Raw genomic sequence first — 24,506 nt, forward strand, 5'->3', positions numbered from 1 at the left:
TTTGTTGTAACACTTTAGTCTAGGGACAAAATTTACTATTAAGCTGGGTATTGCATATTACTAGCATACTGCATGTTTATTAGTATTTTTTTAGTTTTAAGCTGCATATTACATATTGCTAGCATATAGCATGTTTTAGTTTGGGATAGTTCACCCAAAAAATGAAAATTCTGTCATTAATTATTCACCCTCATGTCGTTCCAAACCCGTAAGACTTTCGTTCATCTTCAGAACACAAATTAAGATATTTCTGATGAAATCCGAGAGCTCTCTGACCCTCAAATATACAGCAATGTAAGTAACACGATCCAGGCTCAGAAACTTAGGAAGGAGACTGGTAAAATAATCCATGTGACATCAGGGGTTCAACCGTAATTTTACAAAGCTACGAGAATATTTTTTGTGCGCGTGGCACAGCTGATACAGAACAGCATATGGTGTTTGCATTCAGTGGATACTCTCCAAAATGGCACCAGGGTCACGCAGATGAGACGAATTGTTGAATAAAGTCGTTTTTATATTCTTTGCATACAAAAAGTATTCTCGTAGCTTCATATAATTACGGTTGAACCCCTGATGTCACATGGATTATTTTACCTTCTCCTTGCTATGTTTCTGTGCGTTGATCGTGGTAATTACATTGCTGTCCATGGAGGGTCAGAGAGCTCTCAGAATGCATCACAAATATCATAATTTGTGTTCCAAAGATGAACAGAGGTCTTACGGGTTTAGAACGACATGAGGGTGAGTAATTAATAACAGAACTTTAATTTTTGGGTGAACTATCCCTTCGATCCACCCCATACCTAAACTCAACACCTATACCTTTGTAACACTTAATAAGCAGAAAATTAGGAGTTTATTGAGGCATAGTTAATAGTGAATATGTGTTCCCTAATCTAAAGTGTTACTATTGTGGTCTATATCTTGTTTTAGGATTTTCTTGATGTCACCTGTAATCCCAAGAGAAAATCACAAATGGAAACTCTATAGAGAGAGGATAAATGCTCACACGTCTATAGATTCAGATCAAAAAACACAGATCTTCATACGAACTCAAACATTTCTCATCAGTTCTCTGATAGGGTATCCACATTCATCTCAGAGCTCTATACTCTTACTGTATGTCAACAGGTGTCTCATTTGTGCCTTTTTTCACAGCTCTAAGATGAAAAACCTAACTGAGAAGACCTGAGCTGTGAAAGATCAAGCTCTGAGCAATAACATCTTCCTCACTGGCTGTGTTTTTTTACTGCTCTCGATCGTTCACCAGCAGGTAAATGCTCCACATTTGATCGAGGGCAAATATCTCATGGAAATGTTCTTAAGGTTGGCCTTGGAGATGAATTAAACTTGCGAGGTTTGCTCTGTTCATTTTTGTTTTTACGAGAGCACGCAGCCATTACTGACGGGTATTGTCTGACATCTGCATAAATGTAGCACATATTTATGATGTGTCAGCTGTGTTTGTCATGGCGCGCTAAATCCAGCCCCTAAAGCTGCCAGCGGTGGGGTGCGACTTCAGGACTGACAGGTCTGTGAGTGACAGAATGAATATTTCTTCAGGAATATCAGCTCAATGGATTACCTCAAAACAAGCCTGTGTTTTACTGCCTCCATGTTTCCACTGCTGCTGTGATGTAAAGAATGAGAGAATAAATATTTAAGAGAAAAAAATGAATATGGGCATGTGAATGTATTTTCTGTTAGACTTTCTCTGGTCAAACTTTATTAAATGCTACTTTATCATTTACGCAGAGGCAAGAAAATGAACGGGATTCCCAATCAAATTTGAAATAAAGTTAGTCATTATAATGTGTTTTTTTAACTTTAAACTGCATAAACACATTGCATTACACCAAATACACAAAATAATGGTCTTTTTAGTAACATCATATGACCCCTTTAAATCTAATCCAATCCAATGAGATTCCGATTCTTTTTGAGGCCACTGAATGAAATGCAACATAATAAGCATCCCGGGCTCTTAGTGATGCTGAATGAGCCGTTTGAAAGCAGCATGTGGTCATATTTCAGACGCTGAGATCACACACTGACTCACGGCCTCAGCTATGGCCGACTTTCATTCAGACTCGGGAGCAGAAGCGCTGAGACTCACACACAGTTCCCAGAAGCTCTGAATCATTTCCACAATGATGATGGAGGTCAAATCAACACAGGTGTCCCTCAGCCGTTCTATTCAGCCATTAGAAAATGTCTTGATGTTTGATCGCTAATAATAGGAGACTCCATAAATTATCCCTGCATGACTAAGAACAGATTTTTACAGCATAACTCCATAAACAGGAGCATGACAATGAAGTCAGTAATTCCATATAAGAACAATATCAGATATTGAAGAGGCTGGGATGGATGCTGCCCATATGCATATACAGATATTCATCTTGCTTCTTTTCTAATGAAACCTTTTAGCTTTTGACCCCTCGGTGATGAGTCACATTTTAAATAAATAAATAAGCAAAAGCAGCAGATGAATATTTGCCATCTGTATAGTGTAAGTATTAAAACTATTCATGATCGATTGCTCCTAAGTCACAGATACAGCAAGTTATTCAGCTACAACCAGAAAGAAACCGCCCTTCCATGTTCCTCATTAAATATTCATTACATTTGTACAATCGCAAAAACTTAAAGGGGTCATCGGATGCCCATTTTCCACAAGTTGATATGATTCTTTAGGGTCTTAATGAAAAGTCTATAACATTTTGGTTAAAATTTCTTAACGGTAGTGTAAAACAACACCCTTTTTACCTCGTCAAAAACAGTTCTGTTCACAGAGACCCGTTTCGGTGCATGTCCCTTTAAATGCTAATGAGCTCTGCTGACCCCGCCCCTCTCTTCCTTGGGGTGAGGGCAGTTCTCTGAGAGATGGTTAAATTGTGAAACTTGTTAGTTAGTATATTATTAGGAAAAGTCATGGCCTAATGGTTAGAGAGTTTGACTCCTAACCCTAAGGTTGTGGGTTCGAGTCTCTGGCCGGCAATACCAAGACTGAGGTGCCCTCGAGCAAGGCACCGAACCCCCAACTGCTCCCCGGGCACCGCAGCATAAATGGCTGCCCACTGCTCCAGGTGTGTGTTCACGGTGTGTGTGTGTGTGTGTGTGTGTTCAGTGCTGTGTGTGTGCTCTTTGGATGGGTTAAATGCAGACCACAAATTCTGAGTATGGGTCACTATACTTGGCTGTATGTCACGTCACTTTAAAAGCAATTTGCAAAGATTCATTAAAAAAAAAAAAAAACGTATACTCACTTCTTCTGTAGGTGAAACTGGATCACAAATGATTCATACAAACATAGATGCATTTAGGTAGATCAGGGATCGGCGCATTCCCTTCAAAAACAAACATAGTCCACTGCGTCTTCAGCGGCTCAGATGTTGGGACTAAATGACGACTGCTATGTTCATTATTACATCCATCAACAGAACACCTCAATTGTTTAGGAGTCATTCTTGTCTGCTGGGTCAACAATTGTGGGAGGGGCCTGTGCAGAACTACGTCATTCTGCCAAGAACCTGAGAACGGCGAGAAATGGGTTTGGATTTATCAAGATTTAAAAAAAAAAAAAAAAAAAAAAAAACACTGGGTGGATTTTTATCATTATATGGATGGTTGTGTACATACACTGCCAACACACATATGTTCAAACAACATGTAAAATGTAATTTTGCATCCAATGACCCCTTTAAAGCGTTGTGTTTGCCAGAGGAAAACGGTTAAACCTGTTGAAGTACAGGCGGTGTACTAAGTTTCTCAGACATTCATTCTGTATTTCCCCTCAAACGTTCAACATTAAAGTGAGTAGACTTTATTTATCCCCTGGCTGCTGAGAGGGAGGTTTCGATATTAAATTCATACAGTGGGTTTATGAGTAATGCTGAGTCAGTTAAGATGATTCAGGTCATCTGGCTCCAGCTCACTGCTGCTTATTGTGTGATTTGTATTATCATAGTGTGTTCTAGATATAATAACCCCGCGATATTTGAGCCCAGGCAGTACAGGCGCTTTGTGTCTGCTTCACAAGCTTTGAAGTTTGTTGATGACACATCACATGTGGCATCAGGCCACATTCCTGCCCTGTTTGGGTTAAAATACAAGAACACATCCTGTCCTGGTCTGCTTTTATATTGTATTTGAATGTAGTTCATTTTTAAAAGCATCTAATTGTTTTATTTTCTGACAGCATTTGTTAGTTTTTGTCCCTTTTCAGTCTTTGAGAGGACATGAGGAAGTACATCCACTCTTGTGCTTGTGATGTAGATTTGAGAAATAACTAGAAAATTCATTAATTTTTAAGCATGTTTAATCTACATGCATCTATCTGTAGAAACTATCATTAATAAAGCTTGGTAAATATATAAGTCAAGCTTGATTACACTAGAAGCATTAGCATAAGTCACTTTTAGAGGCCTTAACATGCCTGTTTGTGAAGGTATAATAATACAAATCAATAACTCTAGTGCTCCATCTGCTGGGAAAATGTATTATACAGAGACAACAAAGCACAAACTATTTATTTTAATCCCCACTTTCAAGTTCTATATAACAGAACTTGATGTGATATCAGCTGCAAATAGTTTATAAGCCATAATGTAAAACATTTAATAAGCCTACACTGCAAATCATACATTTTCAGTTTTTTTTCTTTCACTGGAAAAGAAATATGAATTAAGTGGTATTTTTTAAATAAAATACTAACTTTATAAGCTTTATAACTAACTGTATAAAAACACTAAACTTTTACAAAAATATATTTTCAGTATAAATCAAATAAAAATATTAGATGAAAAGCCTAAACTTGACAAAAATAAGAAATGTTGCTATCTATCTATCTATCTATAGCAAGTATATAATATATAATACTAAAATAAATAAAAAATAAACTAAAATAACACTGCATTAGCAAATGTTTCATGATATTTGCAACACAGTCTGAGTTAATCAAATATTTCAGACTATAACCTGGTTAAAAACAACATAGAGTCGACTTGGTGTAGACTTAAATAGCACAACTTGAGATATTTTTTCTTAAAAAATGTTTATTAATATAGGAAGGATAATTTAATGCTGGGCCGCTGTGTTAGACTCAGTACAGCAGAGAGATTATCAGGAAAGGCAAAAGGTTCAGGAAAAAGGCACTTACAACAAACACGTCATTTTTCAGAAATGAGGGAAGGAAACATGATCTTATGTTAACAAGCAGAAACTATTGAATAAATTCCTTTCAAAACTGAAGAGGAAATATGATTCTAACACATCTGATACATCCAGAGAATAACAAGGCAAATAAATACATTAAAAAGCACTCAACTTCTACTAATAACATGACTGTTACCTGATGTTATTCGTCTAACGAACTACAGTTAGAAAAACAGCATAAATATATAAACCAGCTTTACACACACACAAGACAGCAAATCCACAGACACATCGAGTTCACATACATCTCTATACATTATAAAACTCTTTATGAAAAATAACTCTTTATAAAACACACACGGTAAACTCATCTGCAAACAAATCTGTCGTTAAGTGCTTCAAATCTCCTTCAGTCTTATGACACATCCGAGCATTTTAAACAAACTCTGTCAACAAAATATTCTTTTGAGATCACTGTTTGATCGCGGTGGATCAGCTTGATTGTGATTGATTAGATAAGCTTTTTGTAGCCTGTCTGTTTATTAAAAATGGCTTTAAAGCAATGTTTCTTCCAAAAATGAAATGATCATGTCGTTCAAATCCCATACTTTCTTTTTGTTTAACACAAAATTAGATATTTTGACAAATTTTCACACAGCTCTTGTCCAAAGGAGCCCCAAACACGACATGCAGAGAAGCACAAGATATCATGGATTTAAATGGGTCATATTACGTTGCTAAAAATAACATTATTTGGTGTATTTGGTGTAATAAAATGTTTACGCAGTGACGCAGGTTAAAAAAAACAAATGATTTTCCACATATCATACATTATTGTTGCACTTCTCTGTCCTGCCTTTCTGAAACGTATTGATTTTTACAAGCTTTTCGTTCTGAAAAGCTGTGCTCTGATTGGCCAGCTATCCAGTGCGCTGTGATTGGCCGAATACCTCAAGCATGTGACCTAAATGTTACGTCCCTTACCATATTTGGAAACACACAGTGTCTCCATGACAACAATACTACAGCAAGATTAAAAGTTAAACCCCCACTTAGCTTGAAGGGATAGTTCACCCAAAAATGAAAACTCTTGTCATCATTTCCTCGCGCTCCTGTTGTTTCAAACCTGTATGAGTTTCTTTCTTCTGCTGAACACAAAGAAAGATATTGTGAAGAATGTTGGTGAGCAAACAGTAGACGGTAGCCATTGACTACCAGTATTCTTCAGAATGTCCTCTGTGTTCAACAGAAGAGAGAAACTCATACAAGTGTGTAACGACATGAGGGTGTGCAAATTAGTGTTCATTTAGTCAGATATTTTCAATTTAGTCTTAGTCTTACTCCCATGTTTAAATGTCCTTGTTAGTTTTTATCATATTTAGTCAAGCGTATCCTACTTAGTTTTAGTCAAGTTTTAGTCGACTAAAAGTCTCAACATTTTAGCCTAGTTTTAGTCTTGTCTTATTTCGTCAATGAAATTGCATGTTGATATTGTCATAGTTATAGTTTATTGACCTTATTATCGTCTCGTCTTTATTACATCTTAGTCATGGGAAAAAAGCTCGTCAACGAACATTTTTTGTCATCGTTTCGTTAACGAAATTAACACAAAAAATTATGACAGAAGTTTCAGAATTTGCTCACTTGGGGCGATTTGCTGGTTGCGACTCTTTGGTGGAGTTTTCTGTACAGTATCATGGGTAATGTAGTTTTTCACCAGGGATTCAACCGTTAAACATGATTGTATAAAACATAAGTTGAAATAATGCAAACTAATGGCTTTAACAAAGGCATATACCATCAGTTAACAACTTCTGAGTGTTAAGTCGATTTCTCTTTAAAGGTTTATAAGTTATTGTTAAAATTCCGTTTCCCTGTGGATAACATGAATGGCATTTTTGCTTCCAGAACCTGACTGCTGTGCTCTCTAGAATACAGGCTTGACTGGAGTTGCACATTCAAACATGATTATTCGAGTATCTGAGCCTCCATCTAAGCTGCTGTGTGGACAGGACATTTCGAGACTGACATTTTGGCCGACTTGTATCTTTACAGGTGTTGATGTTGTGGACTCATCAGCGGGAGGAGCTTCGGTCGTTGGCCACATCCTGCAGGCGTCTGAGCAGAGCCGTCTGATTCTCCTGGCAGAGCCTTTTGGCGGGAGACTGCTGCTCTTCCTCCGGGGCGATACTTCGCTTCTTGGTGGGCGTCTCACCCGTTCGGATCATGCTGTTAATTTCTCGCAGCCGCTGTGGGATAAAGTGACAAATAGTTTAAGAACTACGTTTTGATGAATCTGAAGAGTGATTCTGAACAGGAAATGTTTTTACGATAACGTTTTGTTCTTTTACGTTGGATGGGCTGGAGCTGACGTAGTAGAAGATCTTGTCTCGAGGAGAAATTGGGCTGCCGGTCTTGTGTGGAGAGATGTAGATGGAGTGATTGTGGGACAGGAGCACCCGGCGTGGAGAGCCAATGCGGAGTGACGGATACGGACAGATGGGAGGAGCTTCAGCCTGCAAATGCACACACAGCTGCAGATATAAATCTGTAGCAGAATAATGACACTTGCCATTTAAGAGCTGCTTTAAAGCAGAATTTGACTTTGTCTTTGAATTTGAAGAAGTTTGTGTCATTGATTCGGATATTTTCCTGTGAATCTGCTTTGAAAATTTGAATTTTATGAAGTGCTATAGAAAAAAGGTGATTGGCTTAAGACCGAATTAATACAAAAAACAGGCAATAGTTACCCTGTTTTTTGGCGAGTTGCTGGAGTAACGCAGAGCGAACCGTTTGATCTGTTTGATGTAGACATGGTTGTAAAAACGGATGAGGTCTCCCCTCTCCTCCCCCTGCTCTTGGGGGCCCCCAGGGGCCCGGGTCGGGGTGGATGGGGCACTGCTGGGCTGGGGAATGGGCAGAGTGCTGCTGGAGCGCATGGACACAGGACTGCTCTCACCGCTGGCTGCAAAACAGAAAAACAGGAAATCATTGTAATGAACAACATTACAACCTGTGAACGATTTCTGCTTTCACGGGTCCATTTGGACCTGGTGGTATGTCAGCCTATAAAAGAGTCATAACAAAAATATTTTTCTACTAAAACCAGGCTGTATCTTCTCATTAATGAGTAAATGTGAAAAAAAAAAATGTTACTGTTATTACGCTGTTATTACTACATTCACACATTTTTAGTTCTTAAAATAATTGAGAAATTCATTTATATTTTTCATTTTACATGAACTACAACTACAGAAATACCACAGGGATGCAAGAAACCCAATGTATTAAATATGAAAATCTGAAATTTATAAGTTTATTCAATCTGAGAATTCCCAGTATCAACTTTGAAATCATTTAATTTAATTTAATTTAATTTAATTTAATTTAATTTAATTTAATTTAATTTAATTTAATTTAATTTAATTTAATTTAATTTAATTTAATTTAATTTAATTACTTTGACTTATGTCCCATAATTGATCAAAAACAGTCCAAATGTATGAAAGCAACATATATATTTTCTAACAAAACAACATCAATATTCCTCTGGGATGTTTTCAAACACAATATGTAATGTATCATAAGGGTTCAAGGGCACAAAAACAGGACAAAACAACTGGAAAACAATCACTAAGAATGAAATGCACCTGTCGACATTGGTGTTTATTTGCACTATGGCTGCATTGATTCAAGTGGGCGCATCATGCGATTATGTGGGTGTATAAATTACACAACCACCAAAATAGCAGACTGTCCAGTGTCAAAAGCTCTAAATAATGTGTGTTACCTTGTTCTTGTCCTCCTTCTGTGGGTGAGCACTGTCTGCGGGTGTTTTCATTGTTTCCCGAGTGGCGTCTCTTTCTTCCAGAGATCAGCACACTCCTGTACACCTGAGAAACAATCTTTAATAATATCTTTGTCACGTTAACTTCTTCCTTACTGTTTTTACATGTGCACTGAAGATACACTTACACTGCTGCTGGCCTGAGGTTGAGATCTGTAGCACTTCATGATGTTCTGAAAGGACTTATCCTCTTTTGTCACCTGAACAATGGACAAAACAGTTAAAGCAGCCATTTTTCCTACTCTTTTGAAAAAAGTTACGTGTGACATACTGCAGCATGCAACCTTGATTTCAAACATCATTGCACTGCGATTTTGACAAACATTAAACTGTACATTAATTTGCGGGACAAAAACTGCTACAAAAGACTAGAACATGACCAATTACATATAAATACACATATGAATACCTATATAAATACATATAAATAACGTTTAAATACCTTAGTCATGACATAGATGGCACACATGAGGAGCTGGTCCAGATGTCGGTCCATCATGAGATCAGTGCAGTGCACTAGAGAATACTCAAAACATGTCCAGATTTTCATGCGCAGATCTGCGCTGATGTCCAGTTTAGCACATAAGTCTCTGAGACGCACACTAGCAAGGTGATATACCTGATGGGGGAAAGGGGCATTATTTAGGATTGAATGACATCTATTATATTCGATATTTCGATCATGACAACTCTCTGAACAGTTTAAGCATGTTGATAGATATTACAATGTTAATGCATTTGGCTTTTGAAGGACTAGATTAGCTAGACACACTGCTGCTGCAGCACTTGCTACTGCCAATAGACACGCTGCTGTGAGCTTGTTAGATATGCCGCCGCTGCATAAACAGTCACAGATAAATCCTGTAGCAGTTGTAGATAGGTGGTGCTGGGGAGGTGGAGGGTTTCAGAAGAACAGATCTTATTGTACCTTGCGGAAGAACAGGCAAAGGGAGCCGGTCTTCTGTGCTCGTTTGGTGGGTGTTCCCTGATGAGGGACCTTCCTGTCCAGTTTGGCAGGGCTTGGGCTGTTCTGCACTGTGCCTGTGGGCGTTGCCGTCAGCTGTTGGCCGGTCAGGGTGCCCGTCAGAGTCTGGGCATTGAGCGTTGGCAGTGCCCCCCCACTCTGACCCGTCACGCTCACCTGCACCGGGATGAATGTGATGCCACCACTCTCATTTGCTATTCCTGCAAACAGTGTAAACAAAGATTGTAATTGAAATAAAATGTTTGTCAAATATATTCTGTATTTTTACTGTTATAAATGGAAATTAAAACAGAAATATTTCTATATTTTCACAGATCAATAATTGTTGTCATTTAGGGAAATGTATTTTATTTCATCATTTCCTACATGGTTTCTGCTTAGGGTGACCATATGCGCCGTTCATACGGGACACGTCCTGGCCAGGATTTTAATATTGCCTAAAACATCCAAAGCAGTTTGACCAATTACATGCAGGTATTATACATAATCGACCAATCGTGGCGCTGCGCGTGAGAAGGTGAGATCTACAGGGAACAATCAAAGCGATGCAAATATGCGCACGTGTTTGTTCGTTCGTTTGACTTAAAGCGTCGCTGCTAAAAAAAAAAAAAAAAAAAAAGACAGCAAAGTAGGTGCGAAAGCGAGCCGAAAGCATAGGGAGCCGTCTGCTCTGCTCTCTAGCTCTCATGAATGTCGCACAATGATCGACCTGCACAGTGCAAACAGCCAAAACCTGGATATTTTAGGCAATATTAAAATCCTGGCCGGGACGTGTCCCGTATGAACGGCGCATATGGTCACCCTATTTCTGCTCTTTCTGCCAATGAGATTTCTTTGTCAACATTTAAATAGTCTGGCTCAGTGTTTGCTGTAAACCCTCCACCTCCCCCAGCATCACCCATCTAGATCTGCTTATATATTTATCTACCATATGCCTATTCGTGAATCAGCAGCATATCTTATGATCATAGCAACATATAGATATGTGTGTTGTTTTTTCTGGGTATTGTTTTTTTTTTTATCTATGAGGTTTTTCTGTGGCATCACCTACTGAATAACAGACTCATAAAGGTACTGATGATAAACTGATGATTTTGTAGATAGTTTTGCACCTTGAACAGGTATGGTGACTGTCTGGCCATTGTTTGCTGTGACAGTAGCTGTTGCCATTGTGACCACAGTCTGTCCAGCTGGGATGGGGCTGACCAGAGACGGCTGGGCCACTTTGACAGGTTGAGCAGGCTCAGAGGTTGAATTTCCATCGACAAAGAGGCGGCGACAGACCGTGCCAGTAGGGGGCGAGCTGTAGCGGTCATGGAGAGATGTAGGGGATGGAGAAACACCTGCATGAAAAAAAAAAAAAAAAAAAAACTTTAAATATGAAAATTCAGTTTGTTTTAATAAATGTATAGAAATCATCTTGCATTTTAGACACAGTGCTCGTTTCATTCAAAAGTAAGTCACCTTTTACTGCTCCTGTGATATTACTGCTGAACTCACTCTTGTCGGGAGTGTGTGTGCTGCTTTCTGAACTGTCCTCCAGGTGTTGAGGGGGCATTACCTGTAATTCATTTCTCACTAAATTATATTCTTTTAAATTATATTTTGTATTTATGTGCAGTTTTAAAGTATCCTTAAATGTACTTCTTTTTCAAGAGGGATAGCAAATATCACTGATCATGTTTATGTGGTTATAAGCAGTTATATTGTGCTGACCTCCTGGCAGGCAGGAACGCAGTTCTTGGCCTCTCGGATGCTCAACCACAGTGGGGAGTTTCCTTTCCATGCCAAAGATTCCAATACCTGCTCCTCAACATGGTTCAGATGTTTGACTACCTCCCGGAAAAGACCCTCCTCTGCCCTCACCAACACCTCAATCACCTGTGAGCGAGATAGAGAGGCTTTGACTTTTATGAATGAATGCATACGATTTTATGGTTATTTTCTATCTCTACAGTTGTTTACCTTATAAAAGTGATAAGCGGGGAGGTCAAAGATTTGCAGGACTCTGGGAAACTCTCCCGGTGGTCGATACGAGAAGATGACGATCTCCAGGCAGCAGACGACCAGTGACCGTTGAAATATATCTTGCTCTAGAATGCCCTGAGACACAATATAACATTCAGCAGACAGAATTACCTAAAGTGTGCTGCTAATATTCAATAGTTTTGCATTCCTCATGGCTTAGTTAAGGCGTATAGTGTGATTTGTGTGAAGATTAAACCTACAGACAGGTCAATATCTCCAAGTCGTTTCTTCTCCTGGTTGATGATCACTTCCAGTGATTTGTAATAAAGTGCCTCAGCCAAGCAAAAATACTTCACTGCAACATCTGTGAAAAAGGATGCCCCAATTTATTTATTTTTGATCAATCAACAAATGATCATTGTTTGAATTGTGGGAAAAGCCATGAGCTACAAATTAAAAAAAAAAAAAAAACACTATTTCAAAGAGAGAATAATATGACATAAGGAGGTATGAACATGCACACCTCTCGCCAGAGACTTGTTATCTTTTCCTGTTCTCTCATAATACTGAAGAAAAATCTCTGACATCTCCTTCAGTCTGGCTGCTATGGACTCACTGGGGTCTCTTACACATGATCTGTTACACACAAACAGAAAACATCAATGATTACAGTGCACAGCAAATTTCACTGTGGCTTTAACAGGTCACTCAAATCACTGCAACCACAATCACTAGAATCCCAGTTCACTGCAAACTTCAGTATCACCTTTTACTGGAATTCCTGTAATCAGAATATACTGAAATCACAGTTCATTGGAATCACTTTTGTCATGTTTTCTGGAAACAGTGGTATCACATTTTACTGTGATTACGATTCAATTGAACAAATGTTTTTACCGGCATCACAATTCATTGGAATCACTGGAATCAGTTTCACATATGGCTGGCACCATAGGTGGAATACTGGAATACACAGTTAACTAATCACTGGTAACACATTTATATGGAAATAACTGGAATTACGTCAATTCATTGGACTAACATCTTACTGGATTCACAGATTTACTGGACTCTCTGGAATCACAGATTTACTGGACTCTCTGGAATCACAGATTTACTGGACTCTCTGGAATCACAGATTTACTGGACTCTCTGCAATCACAGATTTACTGGACTCTCTGCAATCACAGATTTACTGGACTCTCTGCAATCACAGATTTACTGGACTCTCTGGAATCACATATTTACTGGATTCTCTATAATAATAGTTTTACTGGACTGTCTGTAATCACAGTTTTACTGGACTCTCTGTAATAATAGTTTTACTGGACTGTCTGTAATCACAGTTTTACTGGACTCTCTGCAATCACAGCTTAACGGGACTCTCTGGAATCACAGTTTTACGGCACTCTCTGCAATCACAGCTTTACAGGACTGTAATAATAGTTTTACTGAACTCTGTATTAATAGTTTTACTGGACTGTCTGTAATCACAGTTTTACTGGACTCTCTGGAATCACCGTTTTACTGGACTCTCTGTAATAATAGTTTTACTGGACTCTCTGTAATAATAGTTTTACTTGACTCTCTGTAATAATAGTTTTACTTGACTCTCTGTAATAATAGTTTTACTGGACTCTCTGGAATCACAGTTTTACTGCACTGTCTGTAATCATAGTTTTACTGGACTCTCTGGAACCACAGTTTTACTGGATTCTCTGGAACCACAGTTTTACTGGACTCTCTGTAATAATAGTTTTACTGGACTCTCTGTAATAATAGTTTTACTGGACTGTCTGTAATCACAGTTTTACTGGACTGTCTGTAATCACAGTTTTACTGGACGCTCTGGAATCACAGTTTTACTGGACTCTCTGTAATAATAGTTTTACTGGACTCTCTGTAATAATAGTTTTACTGGACTGTCTGTAATCACAGTTTTACTGGACTGTCTTTAATCACAGTTTTACTGGACTGTCTGGAATCACAGTTTTAATGGACTCTCTGGAATCACAGTTTTACTGGACTGTCTGTAATCACAGTTTTACTGGACTCTCTGGAATCACAGTTTTACTGGACTCCATGTAATAATAGTTTTACTGGACTCTCTGGAATCACAGTTTTACTGGACTGTCTGTCATCACAGTTTTACTGGACTCTCTGGAATCACAGTTTTACTGGACTCTCTGTAATAATAGTTTTACTGGACTCTCTGTAATAATAGTTTTACTGGACTCTCTGTAATAATAGTTTTACTGGACTCTCTGTAATAATAGTTTTACTGGACTGTCTGTAATAATAGTTTTACTGGACTCTCTGTAATAATAGTTGTACTGGACTCTCTGGAATCACAGTTTTACTGGACTCTCTGCAATCACAGATTTACTGGACTCTCTGGAATCACAGATTTATTGGACTCTCTGGAATCACAGATTTACTGGACTCTCTGCAATCACAGCTTACAGGACTCTCTGGAATCACAGCTTAACGGGACTCTCTGGAATCACAGTTTTACTGGACTCTTTGCAATCACAGCTTTACAGGACTGTAATAATAGTTTTACTGAACTCTGTAATAATAGTTTTACTTGACTCTCTGTAATAATAGTTTTACTGGACTCTCTGGAATCACAGTTTTACTGCACTGTCTGTAATCACAGTTTTACTGGACTCTCTGTAATAATAGTTTTACTGGACTCTCTGTAATAATAGTTTTACTGGACTCTCTGTAATAATAGTTTTACTGGACTCTCTGTAATCACAGTTTTACTGGACTCTCTGTAATCACAGTTTTACTGGACTCTCTGTAATAATAGTTTTACTGGACTGTCTGTAATCACAGTTTTACTGGACTGTCTGTAATCACAGTTTTACTGGACTGTCTGTAATCACAGTTTTACTGGACTGTCTGTAATCACAGTTTTACTGGGCTCTCTGGAATCACAGTTTTACTGGACTGTCTGTAATCACAGTTTTACTGGACTGTCTGCAATCACAGTTTTACTGGACTGTCTGTAATCACAGTTTTACTGGACTCTCTGGAATCACAGTTTTACTGGACTGTCTGTAATCACAGTTTTAATGGACTCTCTGGAATCACAGTTTTACTTGACTGTCTGTAATCACAGTTTTACTGGACTCTCTGGAATCACAGTTTTACTGGACTCTCTGTAATAATAGTTTTACTGGACTCTCTGTAATAATAGTTTTACTGGACTCTCTGGAATCACAGTTTTACTGGACTGTCTGTAATCACAGTTTTACTGGACTCTCTGGAATCACAGTTTTACTGGACTCTCTGTAATAATAGTTTTACTGGACTCTCTGTAATAATAGTTTTACTGGAATCTCTGTAATAATAGTTTTACTGGACTCTCTGGAATCACAGTTTTACTGGACTGTCTGTAATAATAGTTTTACTGGACTCTCTGTAATAATAGTTTTATTTGACTCTCTGGAATCACAGTTTTACTGGATTCTCTGGAATCACAGTTTTACTGGACTCTCTGTAATAATAGTTTTACTGGACTGTCTGTAGTCACAGTTTTACTGGACTCTCTGGAATCACAGTTTTACTGGACTCTCTGTAATAATAGTTTTACTGGACTCTCTGTAATAATAGTTTTACCGGACTGTCTGTAATCATAGTTTTACTGGACTCTCTGGAATCACAGTTTTACTGGACTGTCTGTAATCACAGTTTTAATGGACTCTCTGGAATCACAGTTTTACTGGACTCTCTGGAATCACAGATTTACTGGACTCTCTGGAATCACAGTTTTACTGGACTTTCTGTAATCATAGTTTTACTGGACTCTCTGGAATCACAGTTTTACTGGACTGTCTGTAATCACAGTTTTACTGGAATCTCTGGAATCACAGTTTTATTGGACTTTCTGTAATCACAGTTTTACTGGACTCTCTGGAATCACAGTTTTAGTGGACTCTCTGGAATCACAGTTTTACTGGACTTTCTGGAATCACAGTTTTACTGGACTATCTGGAATCACAGTTTTACTGAAATATCTGGAATTAAAGCTTGTTGGAATCACAGGACAATGGAATCAATAATAGTACATTCCATCTGATTACAGTAAACTGTGATTGCATTGGTTCTAGTGAACCGACAGTAAATACAGGTACACTGCTTCTTGTATTTGGGTGTATGCAGCAGATTGTGACTAACACAGAAGCTAACTTGGGCTCACCTGAATATGTCTCTGTGTCTTATTCTGGGTCTGTATTTGAATCCTGTCAGCAGAGTGTGCAGACGGCCCACACTCTGCATTGCCATGGAAACGGGGGTACCAACACTGTTTGCCGGCACGTACCTCCTTCCTGTCAAAGGAGTGGATACTTTCAGAGCAGATGCCTGTGAAACAAACACACAGGTTTATTGATATGTACAACATTATTGTTTGTTATTGAGAATTATTTTAAGCATATTTATGTTTGTTGGACACACATACTGTCATTGAGTTCTGGAGGGGGTTAGTCAGTCGTTCCTGGTTCTCTATCCCTTCACACAAACAAGGTCCTGGGGTGCCAATGTCTTCTCTGGCAGCTTCTCCCAGAAATATTCTCTCATCCAGAGAACCAGATGATAACACGTGTTCCTCATACACACGGTTCAGAGAAGCACTGAAGAAAGAGAGAGCGAGGAGATCGTAAACTACAGGAGAAATATTTCAGCAGCTTTACACAGAATAAATATTTAATTGAAAAGAGACACTCACAGACTGTCACCAAAATTTATTGGCTCCAAAAACCCTGTCAGTGTGTCTTCTTTCCCCTTCAAAACCTGTGATAGAGAAAAGATGGGTTATACCAAATATACCAAACAATTGTTTATACCAAACAATTTTAATACAATAAATAATAAATAAATAAATAAATAAAAGCAAATCATAATACAATTTCAAGACATAAAATATGATTTAACATGACATATTCTGAATATTCCATAAGAAACAATGTTGGATAATATCACTGTAAACTTTAAACCATTGACTACCAGAATAATTTAAACCTTGTAGTGTTTTTGAAATCAGTCTCTTATGCTCACTAGCCTGAATTTATTTATTTATTTTGTATCACAAATCCAGTTAAAACAGTAATATTGTGAAATATGATTGCCATTAAAAAAAATATATATATATATATATTTATTTTTAAAGGGGTCATATCATGTTGCTAAAAAAGAACATTATTTTGTGTATTTGGTGTAATAAATTGTGTTTATGCGGTTTAAGGTTCAAAAAACACATTATTTTCCATATAATGTACATTATTGTTTCTCCTCTGTGCCCCGCCTTCTGAAACGCATCGATTTTTACAAAGCTCATTGTTCGGAAAAGCGAGGTATAAGCTGATTGGCCAGCTATCCAGTGCGTTGTGATTGGCCGAATACCTCAAGCAGGTGACAGAAATGTCACACCCCTTACCATGAATATTTGGGTTGAACTGTTCTGGGACAGTATTGTGAATACAACTTAACCACTGATTTCAAGTTGTGTCCTCTTTTGGAAGACCAAACAAAATATTTTCACTTTTGCAACGAAACACATAGTGTCTTTACAACATGGCAGCTGCGGCGGCAGCAACAATAAAGTTGCTCCTTCATTCTTTGCGTGAACATTTGGGTGGCGTTGTGCAAATCTTCCCACATCGTGACGTAGACATGTGGGGGCCTCTTTAAATTATGCGTTTTAGGAGGGTGTAGATGAGTCTTAACTTTTAGAAAGAATATCTCTTTGGGTTTGAGACTTTTAGTCTTTGCAACTTTAGGGATCATATCTATTCACGAACAGCTTGTAACACTCCAAAGAGTTAGGAAAACTTGAAATCGCATCATATGACCCCTTTAATATATTTTAGAATGTAATTTATTCTTGTGATGGTAAAGCTGAATTTTTTAGCAGTCATCTTCAGTGTGACACAATCTTTCAGAAATCATTCTAATGTGCTGATTTGGTGCCAATTATTATGTTTAATGTGCTCTTATGTCTGATCCCTGTTGTCATGAACATGTATGTATACTGTCTTGTTTTGTCAGTGCCTTTGCACCTTGGTCTGTCAGAAACAACATTTCGTTCTTCTGTATACTGTGTATTTGGAAGAATGACAATAAAGTGAAGTTGAGTTGAGTTGAAAAATCGAAATCTTGTGTAACATTGTAAATGTCACTTTTGTTAAACTACTCCAAACTTTTAAATGGTAGTGTATCACAGTTTCCACAAAAATTTTACAAAGTTTTCAATGTTGATAATAATCAGAAATGTTTTTCGAGCAGAAAATCAGCATATCAGAATGATTTCTGAAGGATCATGTGACACTTAAGACTGAAGACAGGAATAAATTACATTTTAAAGATATAAAAATTATAATAATAATAAAAAACAATTATTTGAAATTTCAATAGATATTTCACTATATTATACTGCTTTTATATATTGTTGTTTTTCTATAATATTGATCATCTTGATCAAATGCAGCCTTGGTGAGCCAAAAAGTCTTCTTTCAAAAACATTTTGACGGTAGTATACATCATATGCCTGGTGTATTTCCAGTACCTTGCGCTCAAAGAGTTTCTTAATGAAGGGTTTCCAGAAATGCTCCTTTGCTCCTTTGGCCTCCAGCACCAGGCCATCATGAAGCTCACACAGCTTCTCTATGAAACATAATGAACCTGGGCCAGGCTTATAATCTTTACTGTTGAAGTCCTCAGGCAGTCCTGCACACAAACCAAGCACAAACCAATGTTTGACTGACCTTCTGTGATCTCCTACTGTCTGGACACCTGATCTCAAAACAAATACTCAAATTTTGGTTTTTAAGAAGAATGAATGGTGTGTGTGGGACCTTTAAAAGTCAGGTTGAGCAGATCTTTACGACTAGAGCACAGGAGAGTGTTGCAGTAAACCAGATCCAGAGCACAGAGGAGCAGATGATACGAGTTCACCAGATCATCACTGATCATTGGGAAGTTTCCTACAGGACAGAGGAGAAAAAAGGTGATAAAAATATCTATAATATTATATGAGAGTTTCAGTGGTGGTTCTACAAGGATCTCTTATGACATTCGACTGTAAGCTCATTTTTGGTTCTGGTTGGAAACTTTGGTATGAACTTGTTTCCTCAACTGAAACAAAACAGTCTGTCAAACACATTACAATAAAGTGCTGAGCAGTAAAACACTGCTGATCACACTACAAACATATATCAAGCAGACAGGTGGCCAACTTTACTGCAACAACAGGAAAAGTCTGAAAAAAAAAAAAAAATACAACGTGCTGTTAGGCCTTAATGGCTGGATTTATAATTTCCTGTTTAATTAATTTCAAGAGTTACAGTACCAGCGTGTACAATGCAAAGAAAGCATTGAGCCGTTACAGTGATATATATTCATAGTAGAGCTGTCAAATGATTAATCGTGATAAATCCCATCCAAAATAAAATATTTTGTTTGCATAATATATGCATGTGTGTGTGCTGTGTATATTTATTATGTATATATAAATACACACATGTATTTATTTCAGAAAAAAATTCATGTTTATATATTAAATATATTTATTTATTATATAAGTTATATGAAAATACATGTAAATATTTTCCAAATATATACTGTATGTGTGTGTATCTATATATACATAATACATATACACAGAACACACACATATTTTATGTAAACAAAAGCTTTTATTTTGGATGCGATTAATCGCGATTAATCGTTTGACAGCACTAATTCAAAGCAAATCTCAAGTGTTTGATTGCTTCCCAGGTAACAAATTTAGGTTATAAAAACATTGTTGGAACATTCTTTTGAAACGTTGAAATGTTCAGTTGCTCTTCAGGAACTCGAGCTGCATCAATAAACGCTATGGGAATGCCCCCAGCATGATCATGCTCTGAATCACATGTGTAATCAGTCCAATGGAAGGGCAATACGTCATAGGCCTGTGATGTAGCGACCAGGAAGCTATAAAAGCATGTGAGGTGGAAACGGCGTCAGCTTTCTGTCATTCAGCAAAGTGCGTCAGTCAAAATCTATTTATAATACAGTCCTACAGTCTACAGTCCTATTTGGTGTTGTTTGTCCAAAAAGAAAGTAGAAACAATGTCTAAGGCCACAGAGAAAACAAAGAATAAGGGTGAAAGCGGACAGCGTTTTAGGCTGTGTGTTCTTCCCTGCCTTCGCTACATCATGAGCAGGGATACACATAGTCTGTGCATTGTTTACTTGGGAGTGAAGCACACAGAGTTAGCTCTTGAGGGAGCTGACTGCCTGTATGGCGAGCGTCGGTTACTGCCTTGCTTCGCTCTCGGAATGCTCTCTTTGAGGAGAGAGCCTTCACCCGTGTTTCTTGCGGCGCCCTCCCTGCTTTCGCCAATGCTGAGAGGTGACTGTGCTCATGGGATTCGCATATGGATCCGATGGAGGGAATGGAGACGGGCAAGTCTTCTTCCTATCTTCTTCCTCACCCACCAGATCCAGCGCTTGCTCTTGTGGTTCTGAAATCCGCGCTGGGGTTCTTTTCTCCGGTGAGAGGGCTCAACGCTCTGCCTGTCTTCCTCAGAGGAGGTTGATGTGGAGGGCGTCGATGATCTCGCCACCAGTTGCACAAGCACCAGTTTCACAAGCATATTATGCCTAATATTATAATGAGCAGCATTACTGAATAAATTAGGCATTTGTGTTGCACTTTCACTGTGTATTACTGTACAGCGCTTTACAATCATGTGAGTGGAGCGGAGCTCATGCAGTCAGCTCTCAAGGGGGCTGATTGTGCTTTTCCCACTGCAAAATGCTCCGCTCTCGCCGAGCACGGTCTGAGGAGTGTGTCCGTGCCTGTGATCTTGCAGTTCCAGTCCTGCTGCTGCTGAGGCATGGCAGAGATTGATACGTGGGGATAGCACATGAGCTAGTGGACGGGTTGGAGACGGGCTCTCCCTATCTCCACCCGCATTCCCTAGATCTAGCACTGTCTCTCGGGTTCTGAAGACAGCGCTGCGGTTTCTTTACAGTCTCTGACTGTTTATATGACCAAGGAGGCATGCTTGGCAGGGGCTCCCACACCGCCAGGTGACATACTAAGGCAGTAATCCTCAAATCTGGCTCGCGAGATCCAATTTCCTGCAGAGTTTAGCTCTAACGCTAATCAAACACCTGAGTTTGCTAATCAATGTCTTCAGGATCATTAGAAAATAACAGGTAGGTTTGTTTGATTAGGGTTGGAGCTAAACTCTGCAGGAAAGTGGATCTCGCAAGGTCTCTAGAGCAGCTAGTATGGCCGTCCCCTGCCAGTTCGCTGCTTCAGGGGACCGATCTAGCCACTCTGATTACACCAGAGGTCAGTCTTGAGAGACTGATTTCCTTAGTAGACTAACGCGTCTTGGTGGGTCCTGCAGACTGTAGAGTGAGGCTATAGAATCCAGTTCTCCTCAACCTCAGTTTAAACGGGGTCATCCCCACTATGGTGGGTCCCGAGCAGGCTCTGGTCATGGAAAAGAAGTAGTTACTCTTTTGAGGAAGGAAGCCATTGAGGTGGTCCCTCCTCACGTAGCAGAGTCCGCATTCTACAGTCGGTACTTCATCATTCGAGGAAGGATGGAGGGTGGCATCCTATTTGAGATCTGCATCATTTGAACTGCTCAGTCAGGCGACTGAAGTTCACCACGCTTGCACTCAAACGAGTCGTGTCTCAGATCAAGTCCGAGGACTGGTTTAGCACAATCGATCTAAGAGATGCATATGTCTCCATCCTTCCTCATCAAGGAACTTCCTGAGGTTTGTTTTTGGGGGCAAAAGCTTACCAACACAGAGTTATTCCTTTGGCCTTGCACTCTCACCCCACACTTTCACAGAGTGAGTGGATGGTGCTCTGGCTCCTCTGCGATTCCAGGGCATCCACATACTCAACTACATCTACAATTGGTTGATATTAGCTCATTCAGAGCAGGTAGCGGTTCGGTATCAAGATGCCATTCTTGCTCACATGAAAGAGTTGGGGTTAAGACTAAATGCCAAGAAAAGTGTGCTTTCTCCAGCTCAGAGAACCACTTATCTGGGTGTGGTGTGGGATTCGACCACGATGCAGGCACGTCTGTCTCCTGCTTGGTTCGATTCTATCCTCACTGCAGTGGGGAGAGTGAGAGAAGGCCAGTCACTCAATGTCAGTAGTTCCAGAAACTGCTGGGTCTGATGGCAGCTGTGTCCAATGGGAGACCTTTTTGCCTGCTGTACATGAGACCCCTACAGTGGTGGCTCAAGACCAAGGGGTTCTCCCTGAGGGGAACCCGCTCCACATGCTAAAGGTCATGCGGCGATGCCTACATGCCTTAGACATGTGGAGTAACCTTGGTTCTTGTCTCAGGGCCTGGTTCTGGTAGCTCCTTGTTGCCGCATAATGCTAGCAACAGACGCGTCCCTCACCGGTTGAGGAGTGGTCATGAGTGGCCGCTCAGCCCGTTGTCTGTGGAGTGGCCGCCTCTCATGTGGCCCTTCAACTGCCTGGAGAAACTGGCCGTGTTTCTAGCATTGAAACACTTTCTCTGAGACCTAAGAGGTCGCCATGTGTTGGTGCACCGACGACACAGCAGCAGTCTCTTAAATCAACCACCAGGGAGGCCTGCATTCGCGCCCCCATTACAGGCAGGTGCACCACTGAGAGCAGTTCACATTCCTGGGCTTCTCATTATGGGAGCAGACATCCTGTCAAGGCAGGGGCTGAGGCCCGGGGAATGAAGACTTCACCCCGAAGTGGTGAAGCAGATATGGAGAATTTTTGGCCAGGCTTAGGTGGACTTGTTTGCAACTCAGATGACATTGCACTGTTCCCTCTGGTTCTCTCTGACTCATCCAGCTCCACTGGGGCGGGATGCTATGGTACAGACTTGGCCGAGGCTTCATCTGTACACTTTTCCCACAATCACTCTGCTCCTAGGAGTTCTGGAGAGAGTGCACCAGGACGGGGTCCCGTCTGTTGATAGTAGCCCCGTTCTGGCCGGACCGAGTATGATTCTCGGACCTAATTTCCCTTCTCAATGGCTCTGCATTGGAGATCCCCGTCATGAGGGACCTCCTCTCACAGGCAGACGGCACAATCTTTCACCCCCGCCCGGAGCTGTGGAAGTTATGGGTGTGGCCCCTGAGGGGGCACAACTCTTAGCTTCTGGTCTGTCAATTGAGGTTGTTGAGACCATCCTCCAATCCAGAGCTCCCTCAACGAGGAAACTGTATGCATCAAAGTGAAAACTTTTCACTTCCTGGTGCAGATACCACCAGCTCGACTCAGATAACTGCCCGGTTGGTACAATTCTGGAGTTCCTGCAGGCCTGTTGTGTTCCTGCAGGCCTGTTTGTCTGCAGGGTTGACCCACTCCACCCTAAAAGTCTATGTGGCGGCCATTGCGGCCTACCATGCCCCTATTGGTGGCCAGTCAGTGGGCAGATACCCCCTGGTGACACGTTTCCTTCATGGTGAGCTGAGGCTGAGGCCTCTGGCCAGAGAAGCTTATGCTAAGCGGTGGATCAGGATGCTATTCCATAGCCTTGAGTCCTCTGATCTCCCCTCACCTCTGGGGGTCAAGGCTCACTCATTTAGAAGTGTGGCGGCTGCCTAGGTCTTTCTGGCAGGTGTGTCTATGCAGGACATTTGCAACGCTGCGGGTTGGTCCACGCCCCTCTCATTCGTCAGGTTCTATGGCCTAGATATGCGAGCCACTCCGGGCTCTTCTGTTCTCTCGCCCTAGCTTCCACACTGGGCAGGGATTTGTAAGTCTGGCGCAATGGGCATACTCGTTCCCATAGTGTTTACCGATGCAGCTCGGGTTCCTGAAGGGGAACGTCTCCAGGTTACGTATGTAACCATGGTTCCCCGAAGGGAATGAGACGCTGCGTCTCTGGACCACACTTTTGGCATCCCTGCCAGCACTTGCTTCATTCCTAGAAGCTGACGCCGGTTCCACCTCACATGCTTTTATAGCTTCCTGGTTGCTACGTCACTCGCCTATGACCTATCGCCCTTCCACTGGACTGATTACACATGTGATTCAGAGCGTGGTCATGCTGGGGGCGTTCCCATAGTGTTTATCAATGCAGTGTCTCATTCCCTTCGTGGAACCATGGTTACATACGTAACCTGGAGACGTTTTCTTGTCATGGTAATAATGTTATTTAAAGGTTACAAAAACATTCTATTAACTTATATTTTCACCCAAACTATAATGTTAATTGAGTGTTTATTTGTAATATTCTAAGAGCAGTAAAATGTCCAGTTCTTTTGTTGTTACTAAAATGTTATTTAAAGGTTACAAAAATGTTTCTTAGAATATTCATTAAGTACAAATGACATCTTAAGGACGTTACGAGAATGTTGTTCTACAAACATGAAGTTTTAAGAATGTCCATCAAGTAAAAATAATGGTTACGCTTTAAGGACCAATTCTCACTATTAGCATGCACACTACAAACTTATTGGCTGTTTATTAGTATTTATAAAGCACATATTAATGCCCTATTCTGCATGACCATATTTTAGCTCTCT

General features: G+C 39.9%; 1 protein-coding gene across 3 annotated transcripts in view; it reads right to left on the minus strand.

The window, feature by feature from the left end:
* Positions 1-5,044: 5,044 nt before the first annotated feature.
* LOC109073909 (retinoblastoma-like protein 2) overlaps positions 5,045-24,506 on the minus strand; it is a 29,532-nt gene continuing 10,070 nt past the window's right edge. For all 3 annotated transcript variants that reach the window (XM_042753584.1, XM_042753585.1, XM_042753586.1), the window contains 18 exons: positions 18,821-18,949; positions 18,532-18,692; positions 16,696-16,760; positions 16,429-16,600; positions 16,168-16,331; positions 12,484-12,596; positions 12,221-12,324; positions 11,958-12,095; positions 11,709-11,873; positions 11,457-11,553; positions 11,105-11,335; positions 9,936-10,192; positions 9,450-9,626; positions 9,136-9,207; positions 8,951-9,053; positions 7,911-8,125; positions 7,512-7,676; positions 5,045-7,409 (listed from right to left, as the gene is read on the minus strand). In XM_042753584.1, the coding sequence (XP_042609518.1) occupies positions 7,236-7,409; positions 7,512-7,676; positions 7,911-8,125; positions 8,951-9,053; positions 9,136-9,207; positions 9,450-9,626; positions 9,936-10,192; positions 11,105-11,335; positions 11,457-11,553; positions 11,709-11,873; positions 11,958-12,095; positions 12,221-12,324; positions 12,484-12,596; positions 16,168-16,331; positions 16,429-16,600; positions 16,696-16,760; positions 18,532-18,692; positions 18,821-18,949 (2,702 nt within the window). In that variant the 3' untranslated portion in view covers positions 5,045-7,235. The remainder of the gene's footprint in view (positions 7,410-7,511; positions 7,677-7,910; positions 8,126-8,950; positions 9,054-9,135; positions 9,208-9,449; positions 9,627-9,935; positions 10,193-11,104; positions 11,336-11,456; positions 11,554-11,708; positions 11,874-11,957; positions 12,096-12,220; positions 12,325-12,483; positions 12,597-16,167; positions 16,332-16,428; positions 16,601-16,695; positions 16,761-18,531; positions 18,693-18,820; positions 18,950-24,506) is intronic.

The sequence above is a fragment of the Cyprinus carpio genome, chromosome B25, assembly GCF_018340385.1.
Source record: "Cyprinus carpio isolate SPL01 chromosome B25, ASM1834038v1, whole genome shotgun sequence".
Classification (NCBI taxonomy): Eukaryota; Metazoa; Chordata; class Actinopteri; order Cypriniformes; family Cyprinidae; genus Cyprinus; species Cyprinus carpio.